Source organism: Chiloscyllium plagiosum, unplaced genomic scaffold (genome assembly GCF_037043375.1).
Source record: "Chiloscyllium plagiosum isolate Xiang-an unplaced genomic scaffold, Cpla_swu_hap1 HiC_scaffold_31, whole genome shotgun sequence".
In the NCBI taxonomy this organism is placed as follows: domain Eukaryota; kingdom Metazoa; phylum Chordata; class Chondrichthyes; order Orectolobiformes; family Hemiscylliidae; genus Chiloscyllium; species Chiloscyllium plagiosum.
Window position 1 is genome coordinate 1,161,244 of NW_028270169.1, and position 18,442 is coordinate 1,179,685.

The 18,442-nt window shown below is 42.8% G+C and overlaps 1 protein-coding gene across 15 annotated transcripts in view; it reads left to right on the forward strand.

Annotated features, from left to right (window-relative positions):
- The window catches only part of ncor1 (nuclear receptor corepressor 1), a 411,320-nt gene that overhangs the window by 264,905 nt on the left and 127,973 nt on the right, over nucleotides 1–18,442 (forward strand). For all 15 annotated transcript variants that reach the window (XM_087977100.1, XM_087977101.1, XM_087977099.1 and 12 more), the window contains 2 exons: nucleotides 3,303–3,432; nucleotides 14,112–14,307. In XM_087977100.1, coding sequence (XP_087833226.1) covers nucleotides 3,303–3,432; nucleotides 14,112–14,307 — 326 coding nt within the window. The remainder of the gene's footprint in view (nucleotides 1–3,302; nucleotides 3,433–14,111; nucleotides 14,308–18,442) is intronic.

Consider the following 18,442-nt stretch of genomic DNA (forward strand, 5'->3'; position numbering starts at 1 on the left):
TTCAGAAGAGTAGTTGCCAAACTACTGTGTGATGCATCCTTAGAGGATGTTTTCTATGATGCATCTATAAAACTTGGTAAGAATTATTATGGACGTGCCAAATGTCCTTAGCCTCCTGAAGAAGTAGAGACATTGTAGTGCTTTCTTGACTGTTACATCGAAACGGGTGGAGCAGGACAGATTGTTGGTGATCATCACTCCCAGGAACTTGATTCACTTGGGTACCTTCACCTCAGCATCATTGATGCAAACAGAGTATACCTCCAATCCGCTTCCTGAAGTCAATGACTAGCTCCTTTGTTTTGCTGGCATTGGTGGAGAGATTGTTGTCTTTACATCATGTCACAAAGCACTCAATCTCTTTCCTGTATTATGTCTCGTCATCGTTTGTCACCTGACCTACAATGGTGGTTTCGTTAGCAAACCAGTAAATGGAGTTGGGGCGGAATGTGGCCACACAGTCGTGAGCATATAATGACTAAAGTTGGGGGCTGACAATGCAGCCTTGCATAGCACTGGTGTAGAGGATTATGGTAGAGGAGATGTTGTTGCCCATTCTTGCTGATTGCAGTCTACAGGTCAGGAAGTCGAGGATCCAGTTACAGAAGGGGAAGCCAAGACCTGGGTCTTGGAGTTTAGAGGTGAGTTTGATTGGAATTATGGTGTTGAAGGTGGAACTGTAGTCAATAATTAGCAGCATGCCATAAGTTTTGTTGTCCAGATGCTCCAGTATAGGCCCAGGGTGATGGCGTCTGCTATGGTCCTGTTGCGCCGGTAAGCAAATTGCAAAGGATCAAGATAACTTGGTAGGCTGGAATTGATACGAACTCCAACTAATCTCTCAAAACACTTCATAATTATTGAGACCAGAACCATCGGGCAGTATTCATTGAGGCCCAGTACAGGATTTTTCTTTGGCAGTTGTGAATGGTGGAGGGCAAACAACTCATTGGAGGAGGACGATCCACGCATGTCCCATCCTGAATGATGGAAAAACATCAGTGCAAAAGGTAAGGTTGAAGCATTTGCAGCAGCCGTCAGCCAGAAATGCCAAATAGGTGTTGCAGTTCAGCATCCTCCAGAGGTCCCTGCCATCGCAGATGCCAGTCTTCAGCCAGTTCGATTCACTCCATATCAGATCAAGAAAAGATTGGAAGAACTGGATACTGCAAAGGCTGTGAGCCCTGACAGCGTTCCAGCAATAGTATTGAAGACTTGCTGCATCCCGAGCCAAGTTATTCCAATACAGCCTCAACAGTGGCATCTATCCAACAATGTAAAAAATTGCCCAGCACACAAAAAGAACAGGACAAATCCAACCAAGCCCCATAATTCTACTCTTGAACATCAAGCAGCACCTGCTAAGCAATAACTTGTTCATTGACACCCAATTTAGGTTCAGCCAGGACCACCAAGCTCTTGAACCAAGGCTATAATGAGGTCAAACATGGATGAAAGAGCTGAATCCCAGAGGTGGGGTTAGAGTGACAGCCCTTGATATCAGTGCCACATTTGACTGAGTGTGGATTCAAGAAGCCCTAGCAAAGCCTAAAACAATGGGAATTAGGGGAAAAACTCTGATGGTTGGAGTCATTCCTAGTGCACAGGATGATGCTTGTGGTTGTTGGTCAGTGATCTCAGCTCCAGGACATTTCTGCAGGAGTTCCTCTAGGCACAACCATCTTCAGCTGCTTCAATGACCATCCCCACTTCTGCCCTTATGATGGAGGGAAGGTCATTGATGATTACACAATATTCAGCATCATTTATGACTCTTCAGATATTGAGGTGCATGTCCAAATGCAACAAGATCTAGACAATATCCAGGCTTGGGCTGGTGGTGGTGAGGAACATTGCCTTACACAAATGCCAGGCAATGAGTATCTCCAAAAAGTAACAATTTGATCACCGATCCTTGAGATTCATTGGTTTTGCCATCACTGCAAACCCCCTATCAATATTTTGGGACTAATCATTGACCATAAACTAAACTGGATTCACCACATAAACACAGTGCTTCAAGATGCTAGGAATGCTGCAGCATGTAACTCACCGCCTGACTCCCCAAAGCTTGTCCAAGATCTACAAGGCACAAGTCAGGAGTGTAATGTCATACTCCCCATTTGCCTGGATGGGTGTACACTCAAGAAGGCAGACACCTTCCAGGGCAAAGTATCCAAATTGATTGGCATCACACCCAAAAATATTTGATTACTTCAATATCCGGTAATGTGTACTATCTACAAGGTGTACTGCAGACATTCACCAAGGATCCTCAGACAGCATCTTCCAAATCCATGACCCATTCTAAATAGGAGGACAAAGGAAGCAGATGAATGCCACCATCTGCAAGTGCCCCTCTAAGTCACACTCCACCTTGGTTTGGAAATATATCACTGTTGCTCAGTGTCGCTGTATTTAAGTCCTGGAATTCTCTCCCTAATGGTATTGTTCATCTCCCTACAGAAAATGGGCTTTAGTGGTTAAAGAAGGTAGCTCACCACCACTTTGTCAAGGGTAATAAATGCTGACCGAGCCAGAAATGCCCACATCCCACAAGTGAATGGAAAAAAAGTGTAATTAGATTTTTGTTGACAGATACAGACAGGCTGAGGCAACTGGCCACCTCTTGTGCTGTAATCATCTATGAAGTTCCTAGGCCTATGCGAATCAAAGCTTCATCAATATTATAACCTGCATATCATTTCTCAAATCCATTTATAGTTATTAATGCATCTACCTTGCCACTTAGTTTGGAATGTTTTATGTGCATTCATAATCATACTTTTGACTCCTGGTTATTATCGTCACTAAATGGATCCTGCTACAGCATTAATACAGGTGGTTACCTCCTAGTAAAGCAACATTGAAGTCCCCTGAACTAATAATAATTGCAAATGATTTCATTAAAATGACCTTTCTTCTGTTACATCTTTTGCTAAGGTGTGTCTGCCCACATAGCGCCTTACTTAATCTGGGATTTGCCTTTGGCTTCTTTTTATGTAGATTTGCATTTCTTTGAATTTCATGTTCTGATTTTCCTCTTAATTTGAAGTGAAAGAAAAGGGTTAGCAAAAGATTGTTTTGTTTATGAGTAAGAGATGAGGACGAAAGCTTTCCTAGAATTAATACAGTCCTTAAGGATTTGTGTTTGTACCTGTATTGCTTTGCACTATCACATAGTTCTTCTCTATCATCTTTGATGGGAATATTCACAGATTTTCCTGGAAGATGCTTGATGATAAACGTGTAACTTGAACCAACTTAGGTCATGTTATTCAAAGAGTTCATTTCTGCTCTAGAATGTTTTCTCCGGAATCAAAATCATCATTGCTGAAACCTCTCAGCTCAGTGTTGATGACCTCAGCCATGAAACCAGTTCAGATGGATATCCAGCAACTACAGCAGCGAGCGGCCATGATTCCCAATATGGTGAGTGTTTCTGTGAGTAGTCATCAGGGTAGTTCTCTCATACCCTTTTTCGAATTCTGCAAAATCACTTTGTCAATGTACCAGACAATTTGATTATAGCTCTCTAACCCATGACCATTAATTTAGTTTGCAAGTTGTATTTTCAGTTAAACTCCAGGAAAGTTAGATGTAAAATGTAAAAGGAGTGCCTGATATATGAAATGATTAACTTTCATAAAATCTTTAGTTGTTCTTTATTCCGGTGAAGCTTCTTTGTTTTCTGATCCTGTATTTAATTTGCATAATGATAAATCAATAATTATGTCAGTAGTTCGGAGTTATATTGAAATTTGACTCTTGCTCTTATCCATTCATTCTAGTTTTGAATCCTTTAATTTGTTTAACTTAATTTCCACCCCATCTAAAGTGGCGCAAATTTAGAAAACATAAGAGCTACAACAAAGCCCAGAGAAGTCATCTTAAGACTGCAAGGCCATATGAAATAGGAGTAGGCCATTTGGACCCTCACCTTTGCTCCACTACTAAGTGGGATCGTAGCTGATCTGACATTCCTCAAATCTATTTTACTGTCCTTTTCTGGTACCCCTGATTCTCCAAATGATCAAGAATCTATCTATCTCAATCCTAAATATACCCAAGGATTCTGTCCTCATAGTTTTCTGTGGCAAGGAGTTCCAAAGAGAGACAACCCCCTGAAAGCAGAGATTTCTCCTCATCTCAGTCTTAAATTGGTGCCCCTTTATTCTGAGACTCTGCCCTCTGGTCCTAAACGCTATCTTGAATGGAAACATCCTCTTTGCATTTACCATCTCAAGCCAGTTAAAAATCCTTAATGTTTCAATGAGATTCCATCACTCTTTTAAACTCCAGTGAGTAGAGATATCCTAAATTAATCTAGTCCCATTTGCCAGCACTTGGCCCATATCCCCCTCAACTTTTCCTATTCATATACCCAACCAGATGCCTTTTAAAAGTTAAAAATCACACAACACCAGGTTATAATCCAACAGGTTTAATTGGAAGCACACTACCTTTCGGAGCGACGCTCCTCCTCCAGGTGGTTGCGGAGGACACAATTGTAAGGCACAGAATTTATAGCAAAAATTTACAGTGTGATGTAACTGAAACTATACATTGAAAAATACCTTGATTGTCTGTTGAGTCTTTCATCTGTTCGAATACCATAGTAGTTTCACTTCTTTCATGTGTAAATCACAAAACCTTTTTTTAAAAAGTTGCATTCTCAGGTTAGCTGTAACAATTGGTGATAGCTAGACAATATGTTGAAGGTGTTAGCCCCCTGTGTTCTCTGTCTATGCCATGATGTTTAGATTGATTCTAATCTAAAAAGAGAGATAAGAGTTTTACATGAATTCATGCAGTTTTTGAGCAAAGTACAAATTCACTCCACAAAATATGTGTGTGCATGGGGGTCTTTGTGTCTGCCTGTGTGTGTGTCTGTCTGGGTTGGAGGTTGTGGGTGTGAGAGAGAGTGTATATGTGTGTAGTGAGTGTAGAGTGTCTTAAGTCTGTGAAGGGGTGCATGTGTGAGTGTGTGTGTGTGTCTGGGGTGGGGGGTTGTGAGTGTCTGAGAGAGAGTGTGTGTATGTGTGTGTATGTGTGTAGAGTGGTCTAAGTCTCTTGAGAGGATGCCTGTGGGAGTGTGTGTGTCTGTAAGGGTGTGTGTGAGTGTCTGCGTGCGTGTCTGTGTATATGTGTGTCCATGTGTATGTATGTGTGTGTGTATATGTGTATCTGTGTGTGTGTGTAGGAGTGTCTGAGTGTGTGTATAGTGCAATGGTGGTCACCTGTAATGTGACATGAACCCAAGGTCCCGGTTGATGCCCTCCCTATGGGTACCGAGCTTAGCTATCAGCTTCTGCTCGGCGACTTTTCGCTGCTGCCTGTCCCGAAGTCCGCCTTGGAGGATGGTCACCCGAAGGTCCGAGGTCGATTGTCCTGGACCATTTAAAAGTTGCATTCTCCGTGGTCCAGGCTATTCTACCTCGGACCTTCGGGTGACCATCCTCCAAGGCGGACTTCGAGACAGGCAGCAGCGAAAAGTGGCTGAGCAGAGGCTGATAGTTAAGTTCAATACCCATAGGGAGGGCTTCAACCGGAACCTTGGGTTCATGTCAGGTGACCACCATTGCACTATACACACACTCAGACACTCCTTTACACACACACATATTCAAACACAAACACACACACACACACACACTCTCTCACTCTCTCTCCTATACACATAGGAGGAGAAAGTGAGGTCTGCAGATGCTGGAGATCAGAGCTGGAAATGTGTTGCTGGAAAAGTGCAGCAGGTCAGACAGCATCCAGGGAACAGGAGAATCGACGTTTCGGGCATAAGCCCTTCTTCAGGAAGGGCTATACACATACACAGACACTCACACACACACTCCCACACTCTCACAGGCATCCTCTCAGAGACTTAGACCACTCATGCACACACATATACACTCTCTCACAGTCATTCGCAATCCCCCACCCCAGACACACACACACACACACACTCCCACACTCTCACATGCACCCCTTCACAGGCTTAAGACACTCTATACTCACTACACACACATATACACAGTCTCTCGCACCCACAGCCCCCAACTCAGATAGACACAAAGACCCACATGCGCGCACACATTTTGTGGGGTGAATTTGTACTTTGCTCAAAAACTGCATGAATTCATGTAAAACTCTGTTATCTCATTTTTTAGATTAGAATCAATCTAAACATCATGACATAGACAGAGAACACAGGGTGCTAACACCTTCAACATATTGTCTGGCTAACACCAATTGTTACAGCTAACCTGAGAATGCAATTTTTAAAAAAAGGTTTTGTGATTTACACATGAAAGAAGTGAAACTATCATGGTATTCGAACAAGTGAAAGATTCAACAGACAATCAAGGTATTTTTCAATGTATAATTTCAGTTACATCACACTGTAAATTTTTGCTATAAATTCTGTGCTTTACAATTGTGACCCCCACTATCACCTGATGAAGGAGAAGCTAGTGTGCTTCCAATTAAACCTGTTGGACTATAACCTGGTGTTGTGAGATTTTTAACTTTGTACACCCCAGTCCAACACCGGCATCTCCACATCATGACTTTTAAATGTTATAATTGTACCAACCTCCACTTCCTTTGACAGCTCATTCCATGTATGCAACACCCTTTATGTGAAAAAAAATTGCCCCTTAGGTTCATTTTCAATCTTTTCCCCCTCACCCTACACCTATGCCCTCAAGTTCTCTCCTCTCAACCTAGCCTTCTCCCCCAACCCAGGGAAAAGACCTTGTCTATTTACCCTATCTATATCCCTCATGATTTTATAAACCTCTATAAAGTCACCCCTTAGCCTCCGATGCTCCAGGGAAAACAGTCCCAGCCTATTCAGCCTCTCCCTATATATCAAACCGCTCCAACATCCTTGGAAATATTTTCTGAACCCTTTCAAGCTTCCTTTCTATAGGAGGGAGACCAGTATTGCACACAATGGTTAGGCCACATTTGGAACAATGTTCTGTACAGCCTCAATATGACATCCCAACTATGTATTCAATGCACTGACCAATAAAGTCTGCTTCCTTCCTACAAGTCATTGTAAGCAGTTGCACTGCATCGAGTTGCAAGGACAAGTAGCAACTCCTTAAATGTTTGTTAGTCTATTCATGGCATGAACATTTCTTTTTAATTAGAGAGATGCTGAATAGGCTGGGCTATTTTCCCTGGAGCATCGGAGGCTAGAGGGTGATCTTACAGAGGTTAATAAAATCATGAGGGACAATGATAGGGTGAATTGCCAAGGTCTTTCCCCTGGGTAGCAGAGTACAAAACTAGAAGGCATTGGTTTAAAGTGAAAGGGGAATGATTTAAAAGGGACGTAAGGGCCAATTTTTTTTCATGCATAGGTTGATGCATGTATTGAATGAGCTGCTAGAGGACGTGGTGAAGGTGGATACATTTGCAATGTTTCAGGTTTTGGTTCATTAATATGTAAATCCCAGAACAACTATCCATCACATTCTTGAGAAAACTTAAGGTTTTATTTTTTAAAAAGTGACTTCTCAGCTCGGACAATGCATTAAAGTTGTGAGGTTAGAGTCTATCTGTATTCCAATCTTGAGCCAGACTAGTTCTATTTCCAGAAGAGGAATTTATAAAATGTTACATGGAATAACTGCCTGCAGACTGTGTTTTTTTTAAACTAAATAGAATGTTTCTGCAAATGCAAATTCACCCCATAAACTTATATGTGTGTACGTGCGAGCGAGGCTTTGAATCTCTAGGTGACCATCTTCCAAGCGGACTTCGGGCTATGCAGAGTGGCTGAGCAGAGACTGATAGCCAAGTTCAGTACCCGTGAGAGTGGCCTCAACCCAGACCTTGGGTTCATGTGACGCTACTGGTGACCCCACTACACTATACACTCTTTCTCTCACACACCGACATGCACACACACTCACGCAGATGCTCTCTCAGATGCACACACCTACACGTACACACTCACGCACACACCTACACATACACACCCCCACCAGCACTCGCACCCACGCATGCACCCTCTCACAGCTTATACTCTGTCACTTTCATGCGCACACTGTACCAAGCACACAAACACACACACCGTCATTACACTCATATGCTCACACTCTCTCTCTCTCTCTCTTACCCCCCCCCCCCCCCCCCCCCCCAATGCGTGTGCATGCATACACACATACGTAGGGGCGGCACGGTGGCTCAGTGGTTAGCACTGCTGCCTCACAGCACCAGGGTCCCAGGTTTGATTCCAGCCTTGGTTGACCGTCTGTGTGGATTTTGCACATTCTCCCGTGTCTGCGCGGGTTTCCTCCGGGTGCTCCGGTTTCCTCCCACAGTCCAAAGATGTGCAGGTCAGGTGGATTGGCCGTGCTAAATTGCCCATTGTGTTAACTGCATTAGTCAGAGGGAAATGGATCTGGGTGGGTTACTCTTCGGAGGGTCGGTGTGGAATGGTTGGACCGAAGGGCCTGTTCCCACACTGTAAGATATCTAATACGCACGCTTGCGCACGCACGCACACACACACACACAAATCTATGGGGTGAATTTGCATTTGCAGGATTGTAATTGCAGGTGCAATCTATTTTGTTTAAAAAAACACAGTCTGCAGGTAGTCAATTCATGTAACATGTTATAAATTGCTACTTTGGAAATAGAACCAATCTAGCTGAAGATTGGGATTCAGACAGACTCTAACCTCACACCCTTAGTGCAATGTCTGAGCTGAGATGTCACTTTTTTTAATGAAACCTTAAGTTTTCTGGAGAACGTGACTTGAAAGAAGTTCTGGGATTTACGTATTAATGAACCGAAACCTGCAACCCATTCTAAAATATGAAAGACAACAGCAGCATAGGTTTATTCAATGTATTGTTTCAGTTGCATGACACTGTGATCTTTTGCTATAAATTGTGTCTTGTGATCCTGCTCCACAGCTTCCTGATGAAGGAACAATACTCCACAAGCTAGTCATTGGCCCCAACAAGAATCTCAATCTCTGGCTATCCACTCTCCCCTTTCAGAGACCCCTGCAGACATTCCATGATATCTGTGACCCAGGCACCAGGAGGCAAAATGCCATTGTGGATTCAGGTCTGCAGCAACAAAGCTGCTTGTCGACACTCCTTACCAACAAATCCCCTGCCTCTATTTCCTTTTCATGCTCATTCCTCTCTTCTCCCCCACCAGTCTCATGAACAGCTGGATCACCCACAGTGCCATGGCCTTGGATCTGGCTGGCCTCTACAGAGAAACTATCACTGCCATCATTTCCCAGCTGATGAACAGTTCGCAGGCAAGATGCACTTGAGGAATTCCCTCAGTACTGCCCGGTCCATTTTATTCTGTCTAACAGTCAGCCATTCCTTCTCTGCCTGCACGTTGGGTGACCATGATCTGAAACACACTATCCACAAACCTCACACCTCATGCATGCTCCATTGTGCCCCCAGCAAAACCTGGAGCTCAAGTTGCTCCAGCCAGAGAGGATATCTGTATTTATGATTATTCAGAGCAGAAAGAGCATCTGGGATTTCCCACAATGTACAATGTGCAATTCACAGGCCTGAGCTCCGCAGGCATACCTTTACTAAATAGATATGGACTCCTACAGACACACATACACACACTCCTACACAGATACAGACCCTCTCTCATACGTTCGCACACGTACCCTCTCAGAGACTTATACTCCTTTACGCTCACACTCGCACACATACACACACTCTCACAGACACCCATAACCACCCCGTCACACACACTCTCACACTCACACACTCACACACACCCACATACACACATATGCATATAAGTTTGTGGGGTGAATCCATATTTGCAGAATTACATTTTATTTTACTCAAAAACTGCATGAATCCATGTTAAATTCTGTAACTCCATTTTTTAGATTAGAATCAGTCTGACCATTGTGGTGCAGACAGGCTCACACAGGGAAGCTCACTCCTCAATACATAATCTGGGCCGACATGACACCAATTGTTAAAGTTCACTTGAGAATGTAACTTTTAAAAAAGTTTTGCAGTTTACATGTGTTTCCAGCATTTTCAGTTTTCACTTCATATTGCTCTGTTCACTTGTGAAGATGGTAGTAATATTCAGATTTAAACAAAGTTCATGCTATCTGATCAGCAGCTTCTGCCCAGATATTTTGTCCAATGTCCTCAAAATTATTAAATCCTGCATTGGTTAATTTTTTTGTCAAGTGAATCAAAGCTCTTAAAGAGACCGACAGGAAATTAAAGTTGAGAGCATAGCCAAATTAGCCCTGGTCTTTTTAAATAGGGATGAGTGGGCTATGTCCTCATAGTTCTAAAACCCTTGCAGCTTTACCATTCTTCTAGAACAAAGAACATTACAGCACAGGAACAGGCCCTTTGGCCCTCCAAGCCTGTGCCAATCCAGATCTTCTATCTAAACCTGTCACCTATTTCCCAAGGATCTGTATCCCTTCTGCTCCCTGCCCATTAATGTATCTGTCTAGATACATGTTAAATGACGCTATCTACCTATCTATCTGTATTCTGCTACATTCTCTTAACAGTTCCCTTCACTGTCTGCTACTCCACCAATCTTACTGTCCAAAGTTAAAAATCTCACAACACCAGGTTATACTCCAGGTTTATTTGGAAGCACTAACTAAAACCTGGTGTTGCGTGATTTTTAACTTTGTACACTCCAGTTCAACACCAGCACCTCCAAATCATCTTATTGTCATCTGCAAACTTGCTAATCAGACCACCTATATCTACCCCGCCTCTTCCACCTCCTCTGGCAACGTGTTTCAGGCACCCACCACCCTTTACGTAAAGAACATTCCACGCATATTTCCCTTAAACTTTTGCCCTCTCACTTTGAACTCGTGACCTTTTGTAATTGAGTCCCCCACTCTGGGGAAAAAGCTCCTTGCTATCCACCCTGTCTATACCTCTCATGATTTTTTGGACCTCAGTCAGGTACCCCCCAACCTCTGTCTTTTTAATGAAAATAATCCTAATCTACTCAATCTCGCACCCTCCATACCAGGCAACAACCTGGTGAACCTCCTCTGCACTCTCTCCAAAGCATCTTCAACCTTTTGGTAATGTAGCAACCAGAGCTGTACGCAGTACTCCAAATGTGGCCAAGCCAATGTCCTATACAGTTGTAACATGAGTTGCCAATTCTTGGACTCAATAACCCGTCTGACGAAGAAAAACATACCATATGCCTTCTTGACCACTGTATTGACCTGCGTTGCCACCTTCAGGATAAAATGGACCTGAACACCCAGATCTGTCTGTGTATCAATTTTCCCAAGGCTTTCCCATTTACTGTATAGTTCGCTCCAGAATTGGATCTTCCAAAATGCATCACCTCACATTTGCCCAGATTGAAGTCCATCTACCATTTCTCCACCCAACTCTCCAATCTACCTGTATTCTGCTGCATTCTCTTAACAGTCCCCTTCACTATCTGCTATTCCACCAATCTTAGTGTCCAAAGTTAAAAATCACAACACCAGGTTATACTCCATTAGGTTTATTTGGAAGCACTAACTATAACCTGGTGTTGTGTGATTTTTAACTTTGTACACTCCAGTCCTACACCAGCACCTCCAAATCAATCTTATTGTCATCTGCACACTTGCTAATCAGACCACCTATACCTTCCTCCAGATAATTTATGTATATCACAAACAACAAAGGTCCCAGCGCAGATCCCTGTGGAACACTGCTGGTCACAGTTCTCCATTTTGAGAAACTCCCTTCCAGCAGTACTCCCTTCTACAGTCTCCTTTTGCCCAGCCAGTTCTCTACTTATCCAGCTAATGCACCCTGGACCCCATGCGACTTCACTTTCCTCATCAACCTACAATGGGGAACCTTATCAAACGCCTTACTGAAGTCCATGTATATGACATCGACAGCCCTTCCCTCATCAATCAACTTTGTCACTTCCTCAAAGAATTCCATTAAGTTGGTAAGGCGTGACCTTCTTTGCACAAAATGATGCTGCCAATCGTTGATAGGCCCGTTTTCTTCCAAATGTCGATAGATCATAACCCTCAGTATCTTCAGCAGAGTCTCTACCACTGACATCAGGCTCACCGGTCTATAATTACCTGAATTATCCTTGCTATCTTCTTAAATAAGGGGACATCATCAGCAATTCTCCAGTCCTCCGACCTCACTCATGGTCAAGGATGCTGCAAAGTTATCTGTTAAGGCCCCAGCTATTTCCCCTCTCGCTTCCCTCAGTAATCTGGGATAGATCCCATCCAGACCTGGAGATTTGTCCACCTTAATGCCTTTTAGAATACCCAATACTTCCTTCCTCCTTATGCCGACTTGACCTAAAGTAACCAAACCTCTATACCTAAACTCAACACCGTCATGGCCCTCTCCTCAGTGAATACCGATGCAAAGTACTGATTAAAAATCTTACCCATTTTTTCTGACTCCACACATGACTTCCCTCCTTTGTCCTTGAGTGAGCCAACCCTCTTGCTCCTTGTATACGAATAAAGAGCTTTGGAATTTTCCTTAACCCTCTTTGCTAAAGATGTTTCATGACCCCTTTTAGCCCTCTTAATTCCTCATTTCAGATTGGTCCTACTTTTCTGATATTCTTCCAAAGCTTTGTCTGTTTTCAGTCACCTAGACCTTATATATGTTTCCTTTTTCCTCTTAGCTAGTCTCTCAATTTCACCTGTCATCCATGGTTCCCTAATCTTGCCATTTCTATCCCTCTTTTTCACCGAGACCTGTTTGTCCTGCACTCTAATCAACGTTCTAGCTTAATGTTTATTTATCTAAATAATTCCTCCGTGATATCGAAAATATAGCACCCAAGTAGTCTTATGATTAGTGCCTCTCTAGCTTTTTGCCTTCCAGTCTGGAACCCTAACTCCTCAAGTATCCTCCAACACTTGAACACTTTGATTTGTCATTGGCTACTACTGAGATCAAAACCTCTGGCTGAACTTACCCTTCAGAAGATTTTCTACCCAGTATATTATGCATCTTGTGCCAACGCAAGTCTGTCATAGCACTGTTTTAACAGAGGGAAGTCTCAGTGTTCTGACATTTATATCTCAAATAATACTGGAAAACAAAACTTGACGTTTATCTCATTATGTTTGTGTGTAAATTAGCTGCCACATCTTTCTAAAAATCTATAGTAATCACTGTTCAAAAGTAGAACCTAAAATATATACCGCTGATTATAAGAAATGATAACACAAATTATACTGGATAGTTTGAGTTCTATATTCTTTAAAGTCATTTATAAGTCTTTTTAACATCATGCTTTAGCATGCCCAAAGCTTCTTTCCGATGTGGATTAGACTTGATTTCCTGAAATTAAACAACTTAGGTGTTGATGTTCAAGGGCTTTGGCTCCTTGATATGGTCAAACTTTCTATTATTGTTTCTGATATCAATTTCTTTTTGATCGGAGTTCTGCCTGGAGGTTTGTTCCCGCAGTGTTCCCGTCGAGCTCTGATATTCACTATTAAACCAACTGTGTGATAAACTATATTCTAAATGAGTGAATTTTGATTCTGTGACCTGAAGAATATAATGTTGATGAGATTCCATTGAATATACCAGCAGCTCTACGTTTGGTTTGAGATATGAACAACATTAAATTCTTAGGGACCTCATTAGTTGGTTTTTGTACAATAAGAAATTCAGCTAGTACCACCCAGTTCCCCATACCATCTGTTACCCCTTGCTCGATTCACAACAGGCAGGAAAATTGTTCTTTCCAGGAATGTGACTATCTATCTGATTGTAACAGTTAGCTTTGAAATACCTGGGGTTTCCTAAGTTTTTCACGTGTTTTAAAAGAATGATTGCTGTTCTTATTGTACCTGATTTCTGCATTTTTCTGCAAAGCATGTTATAAATGTTATAGTAGCTTCCAGTAGGATCAGGCGAGTGAAATGATATCACTTGTATTCAGTTAGGCTTGTGGGATTTTTCCCAGTATCATAATTCCTGTAGAAATGTCTCCTGTTACTTCTGAATGCATTTAGAGAGATTGATGGATGCACATGTTTATCGAGGCCATTTTGAAACTGCTGACTTTAAATAATGTTTTCTTTCCACGAGATGGCTGCACCATATGTGCCGACCACTGCCCCTGTAAGTGGCCTGGCCCTGTTTCAGCGGCACATCAAAGCTATGCATGATTCTGCACTTCAGGAGGAACAGATGCGACAAAGGCAAGAACATATGGATGCTGAGCGCAGAAATTCTTCCAGTCCCAACATCAGTGGCAAAACCTGTCCAATCTTGGATAGAGAAGGTATTAGTAGTGTCATCAATGCAAACGTAAAGTATTTGGGTCTTCTACATGTTTTACCAACAGTTTTGATGAGGGAACCACATTGCCAGGGTTGATTTTGTGCAATACCACTTTAACTCAAGACATATCATTATTAAATATCAAACCATCAAAATAATTATAACTTATCCATAAAGTAATTTCAGACAATATTCACCTCTGCATGATACATTGCACACATTCCACGTGGAACAATCATTGTCACTGCACTTCTATAGTATTACTCCTGGAAAAGAATCAAGTTTATTGCCAATATTTGGTCATGTAGTTTTTCCCCACTTGCTGTTTGTGCATCATGTCCCTTTGGATGAATTCCAAAAAGAGAGATCTAAGAAGAGTCAAGAGGGGACACGAGAAGTCATTGGCAGATAGGATCAAGGAAAACCATAAAGTTTTCTCTAGGTATATCAGGACTAAAAGAATAACTAGAGAAAGATTAGGGCCAATCAAGGATAGTAGTGGGAAGTTGTGCATGGAGTCCGAGAAGAGAGGGGAAACATTAAATGAATGCTTTTCGTCAGTGTTCTCACTGGAAAAAGACAACGCTGTTGAGGCTACTAGACTAGTCAGGATTGAGGTTCACAAGGAGGAGGTGCTGGCAAGTGTGAAAACAGATAAGACCCCTGGGCCAGATGGGATTTATCCTAGGATTCTATGGGAAGCCAGGAAGGAGATTGCAGAGCCTTTGGCTTTTATCTCTTTGTCGTCATTGCCTGCAGGAATAGTGCCAACAGACTGGAGAATAGCAAATGTTGTCCCCTTGTTCAAGAAGGGGGGTAGACACAACCCTGGTAATTATAGACCAGTGAGCCTTACTTAGGTGGTGGATAAAGTGTTGGGAATGGTGAGAAGAGATAGGATTTATAATCGTCTAAAAAGGAATAAGTTGATTAGGGATAGTCAACACAATTTTGTGAAGTGGAGGTCATGCCTCACAAACTTTATTGAGTTCTTTGAGAAGGTGGATGAGGGTAAGGTGGTTGATGTGATATATATATAGATTCCAGTAAGGCATTTGATAAGGTTCCCCACAGTAGGCTATTGCACAAAATAGGGAGGCATGGGATTGAGAGTAATTTCATGGTTTGGATCAGAAATTGGCTGGCTGAAAGAAGACAGAGGGTAGTGTTGATGGGAAATGTTCATCCTGGATTTCAGTTACTAGTGGTGTACCGCAAGGATTTGTTCCAGGGCTGCTGCTATTGTCATTTTTGGAAATTACCTGGATGAGGGCGTAGAAGGATGGGTTAGTAAATTTGTGGATGACACTAAGTTGATGCAGTTGTGGATAGTTCTGAAGGATGTTGCAGGTTACAGAGAGATATAGATAAGCTGCAGAGCTGGGCTGAGAGGTGGCAAATAAAGCTTAATGCGGAAAAGTGTGATGTGATTCACTTTGGAAGGAGCAACAGGAATAAAGAGTACTGGGCTAATGATAAGATTCTTGGTAGTGTAAATGAACAGAAAGATCTCAATGTCCATGTACATACATCCATGAAAGTTGCCACCCAGTTGATAGGGCTGTTAAGAAGGCATACGGTGTGTTAGCTTTTATTGGTTGAGAGGTCATGCTGCAGCCGTACAAAACTCTGGTGCAGCTACACTTGTGAAGTATTGTGTAAAGTTCTGGTCACTGCATTATAGGAAGGATGTGGAAGCTTTGGAAAGGGTTCAGAGGAGATTTACTAGAATGTTGCCTGGTATGGAGGGAAGGTCTTATGAGGAAAGGCTGAGGGACTTGAGGCTGTTTTTGTTAGTGAGAGAAAAGGGTTGAGAGGTGACTTTATTGAGACATATAAGATAATCAGAGGGTCAGATTAGGCATATAGTGAGAGCCTTTTTCCTCGGATGGCGATGGCTAGCACATGGGGACATGGCTTTAAATTTATCCTTTGATAAAGTGCCTCACGGGAGGCTGCTGAGTAAGGTGAGGGCCCATGGTGTTGGATGAGTGGAGATTCACTCAGCAACCTTAAAGGCTTTTAAATGATCATTGGATAAACATATGGATAAAAATGGAATAGTGTAGGATAGATATACTTCAGATTGGTACCACAGGTCGGCGCAACATTGAGGACCAAAGGGCCTGTACTGCGCTGTAACGTTCTCTGAAATGTTTGGGCAGATGCAAGGAACTAACTAACTTTTCACTTTTTACTTCTGGAATATAAGTCATGTCCTAGTCTCTTGCCAGGGATAAAGAACTTCAACATATGCTGCATTCAATGCTTTCAGCTTTGAGCACCGAGTCTATGTTGCGCACATCAGTAACCCACAGTTTCTAATGGTGTCTGCCATCCAATTACATTAGTTTATGCAACCAGAGTTTATAAAACAAAGTAAGAATCTACTTACAATATTTCTCAACTGCAACATAAAACCTTTCATCTGTTTCATATTAATAGATGCGGGTAGATTAGATTAGATTCCCTACAGTGCGGAAACAGGCCCTTCAGCCCAACAAGTCCACATCGACCTGCCGAAGAGTAACCCACCCAGACCCATTTCCCTCTGACTAATGCACCTAACACTATGGGCAATTTAGAATGGCTAATTCACCTCACCTGCACATCTTTGTGTGAAGAAACCCACGCTGACACGGAGAGAATATGGAAACCCCACACAGTCACCCAAGGCTGGAATCGAACCTGGGTCCCTGGCGCTGTGTGGCAACAGTGCTAATCACTGAGCCAGCATACCACTGTGAATCTAAGGTATCAATCTTTTGTGAGACCCTCTAAAATCATTAATTTCATCTATGTTAGAAACCTATTTTTAAAGTGTATACAGATCTGGAAAATATTGTTCCAAATTTGCTTACCTTCTCCTGTCCAAGGGTTTGTTCTTTTAAGTTCACCACATATGTATTGGAGTATTTACTGGGCAACATTCCAGTTCGCTGGGCAACATTCCAGCTGCATACATAATGATACCCTGGTTAGGCTTGTTGACAGTCCACAAGCTACTTATCTTCACACAAATAAAGACCAGAGGTTAACATTGCTTCACTATATCTTGGAAATAAAGTAAGCAGAAATTATATTCATTGTCCACAAAGTCTCATGCCAGAAATTGTTGGTAGTCATTGTAGAAATATTACTGGAGCGTTTTTCAGTCTCTTAAGTTACAATGCCATCAAAAAGTACAACCCAGATAATGTTAGGTGTTCCAGTTAATTCCGTCTGTCTCTGGGCCACCCCTGCCACATAGTTGGCTCCTACTCAGCATATTTGATATGAATTTTTCCTGTGCTCTATAAAACTGCATAAACTCAGTCAAAAAAAAATGTTTGATGAAAAGAGTTTTATACCCAATCTAGAATGCATTTGAGTATGTTGTCCTTTGTACAGAGTCGAGAGTGTGGTGCTTGTAAAGCACAGCAGGTCAGGCAGCATCCAAGGAGCAGGAGAATCGAGGTTTCCAGCGTAAGCCCTTCATCAGGAATGAGGCTTGTGGGGCAGGGGGAGCTGAGAGATAAATGGGTGGGGTTGGGGCGAGGTAGCTGAGAGAGTGATAGGTAGATGAACATGATGGAGAATAGGCCTGGGAGGGGGGGTGTGGGTGGGTGGGTGGGTTAGTGGATCAGACGGATATGAAAGGTGGCGAACGGGTCAGGAGGGCGGTGCTGAGTTGGAGACTTGGGACTGGGGTAATGTGGGGGAGGGGAAATGAGGAAGCTGTTGAAATCCACATTCATCCCATGTAGTTGCAGGGTCCCAAGGCGGAATATGAGGTGTTCTTCCTCCAGGCGTTGGGTGGTAGCAGTTTGGCAGTGGAGGCAGTCCAGGACTTGCATGTCCTTGACAGAGTGGGAGGGGGAGTTGAAGTATTCAGCCATGGGGCAGTGGGGTTTGTGGGTGCGGGTGTCCCAGAGATGTTCTTTAAAACGATCCACAAGAAGGCGTCCTGTTTCTCTGATGTAGAGGAGACCACATCAGGTGCAACAGATGCAGTAGATGACATTGGGAGAGGTACAGGTAAATTTCTGTTGAATGTGGAAGGATCCTTTGGGGCCTTGGACGGAGGTGAAGAGAGTGGTGTGAGCCCAGGTTTTGCAATTCCTGAAGTGGCAGGGAAAGGTACCGGGGCTGATGGG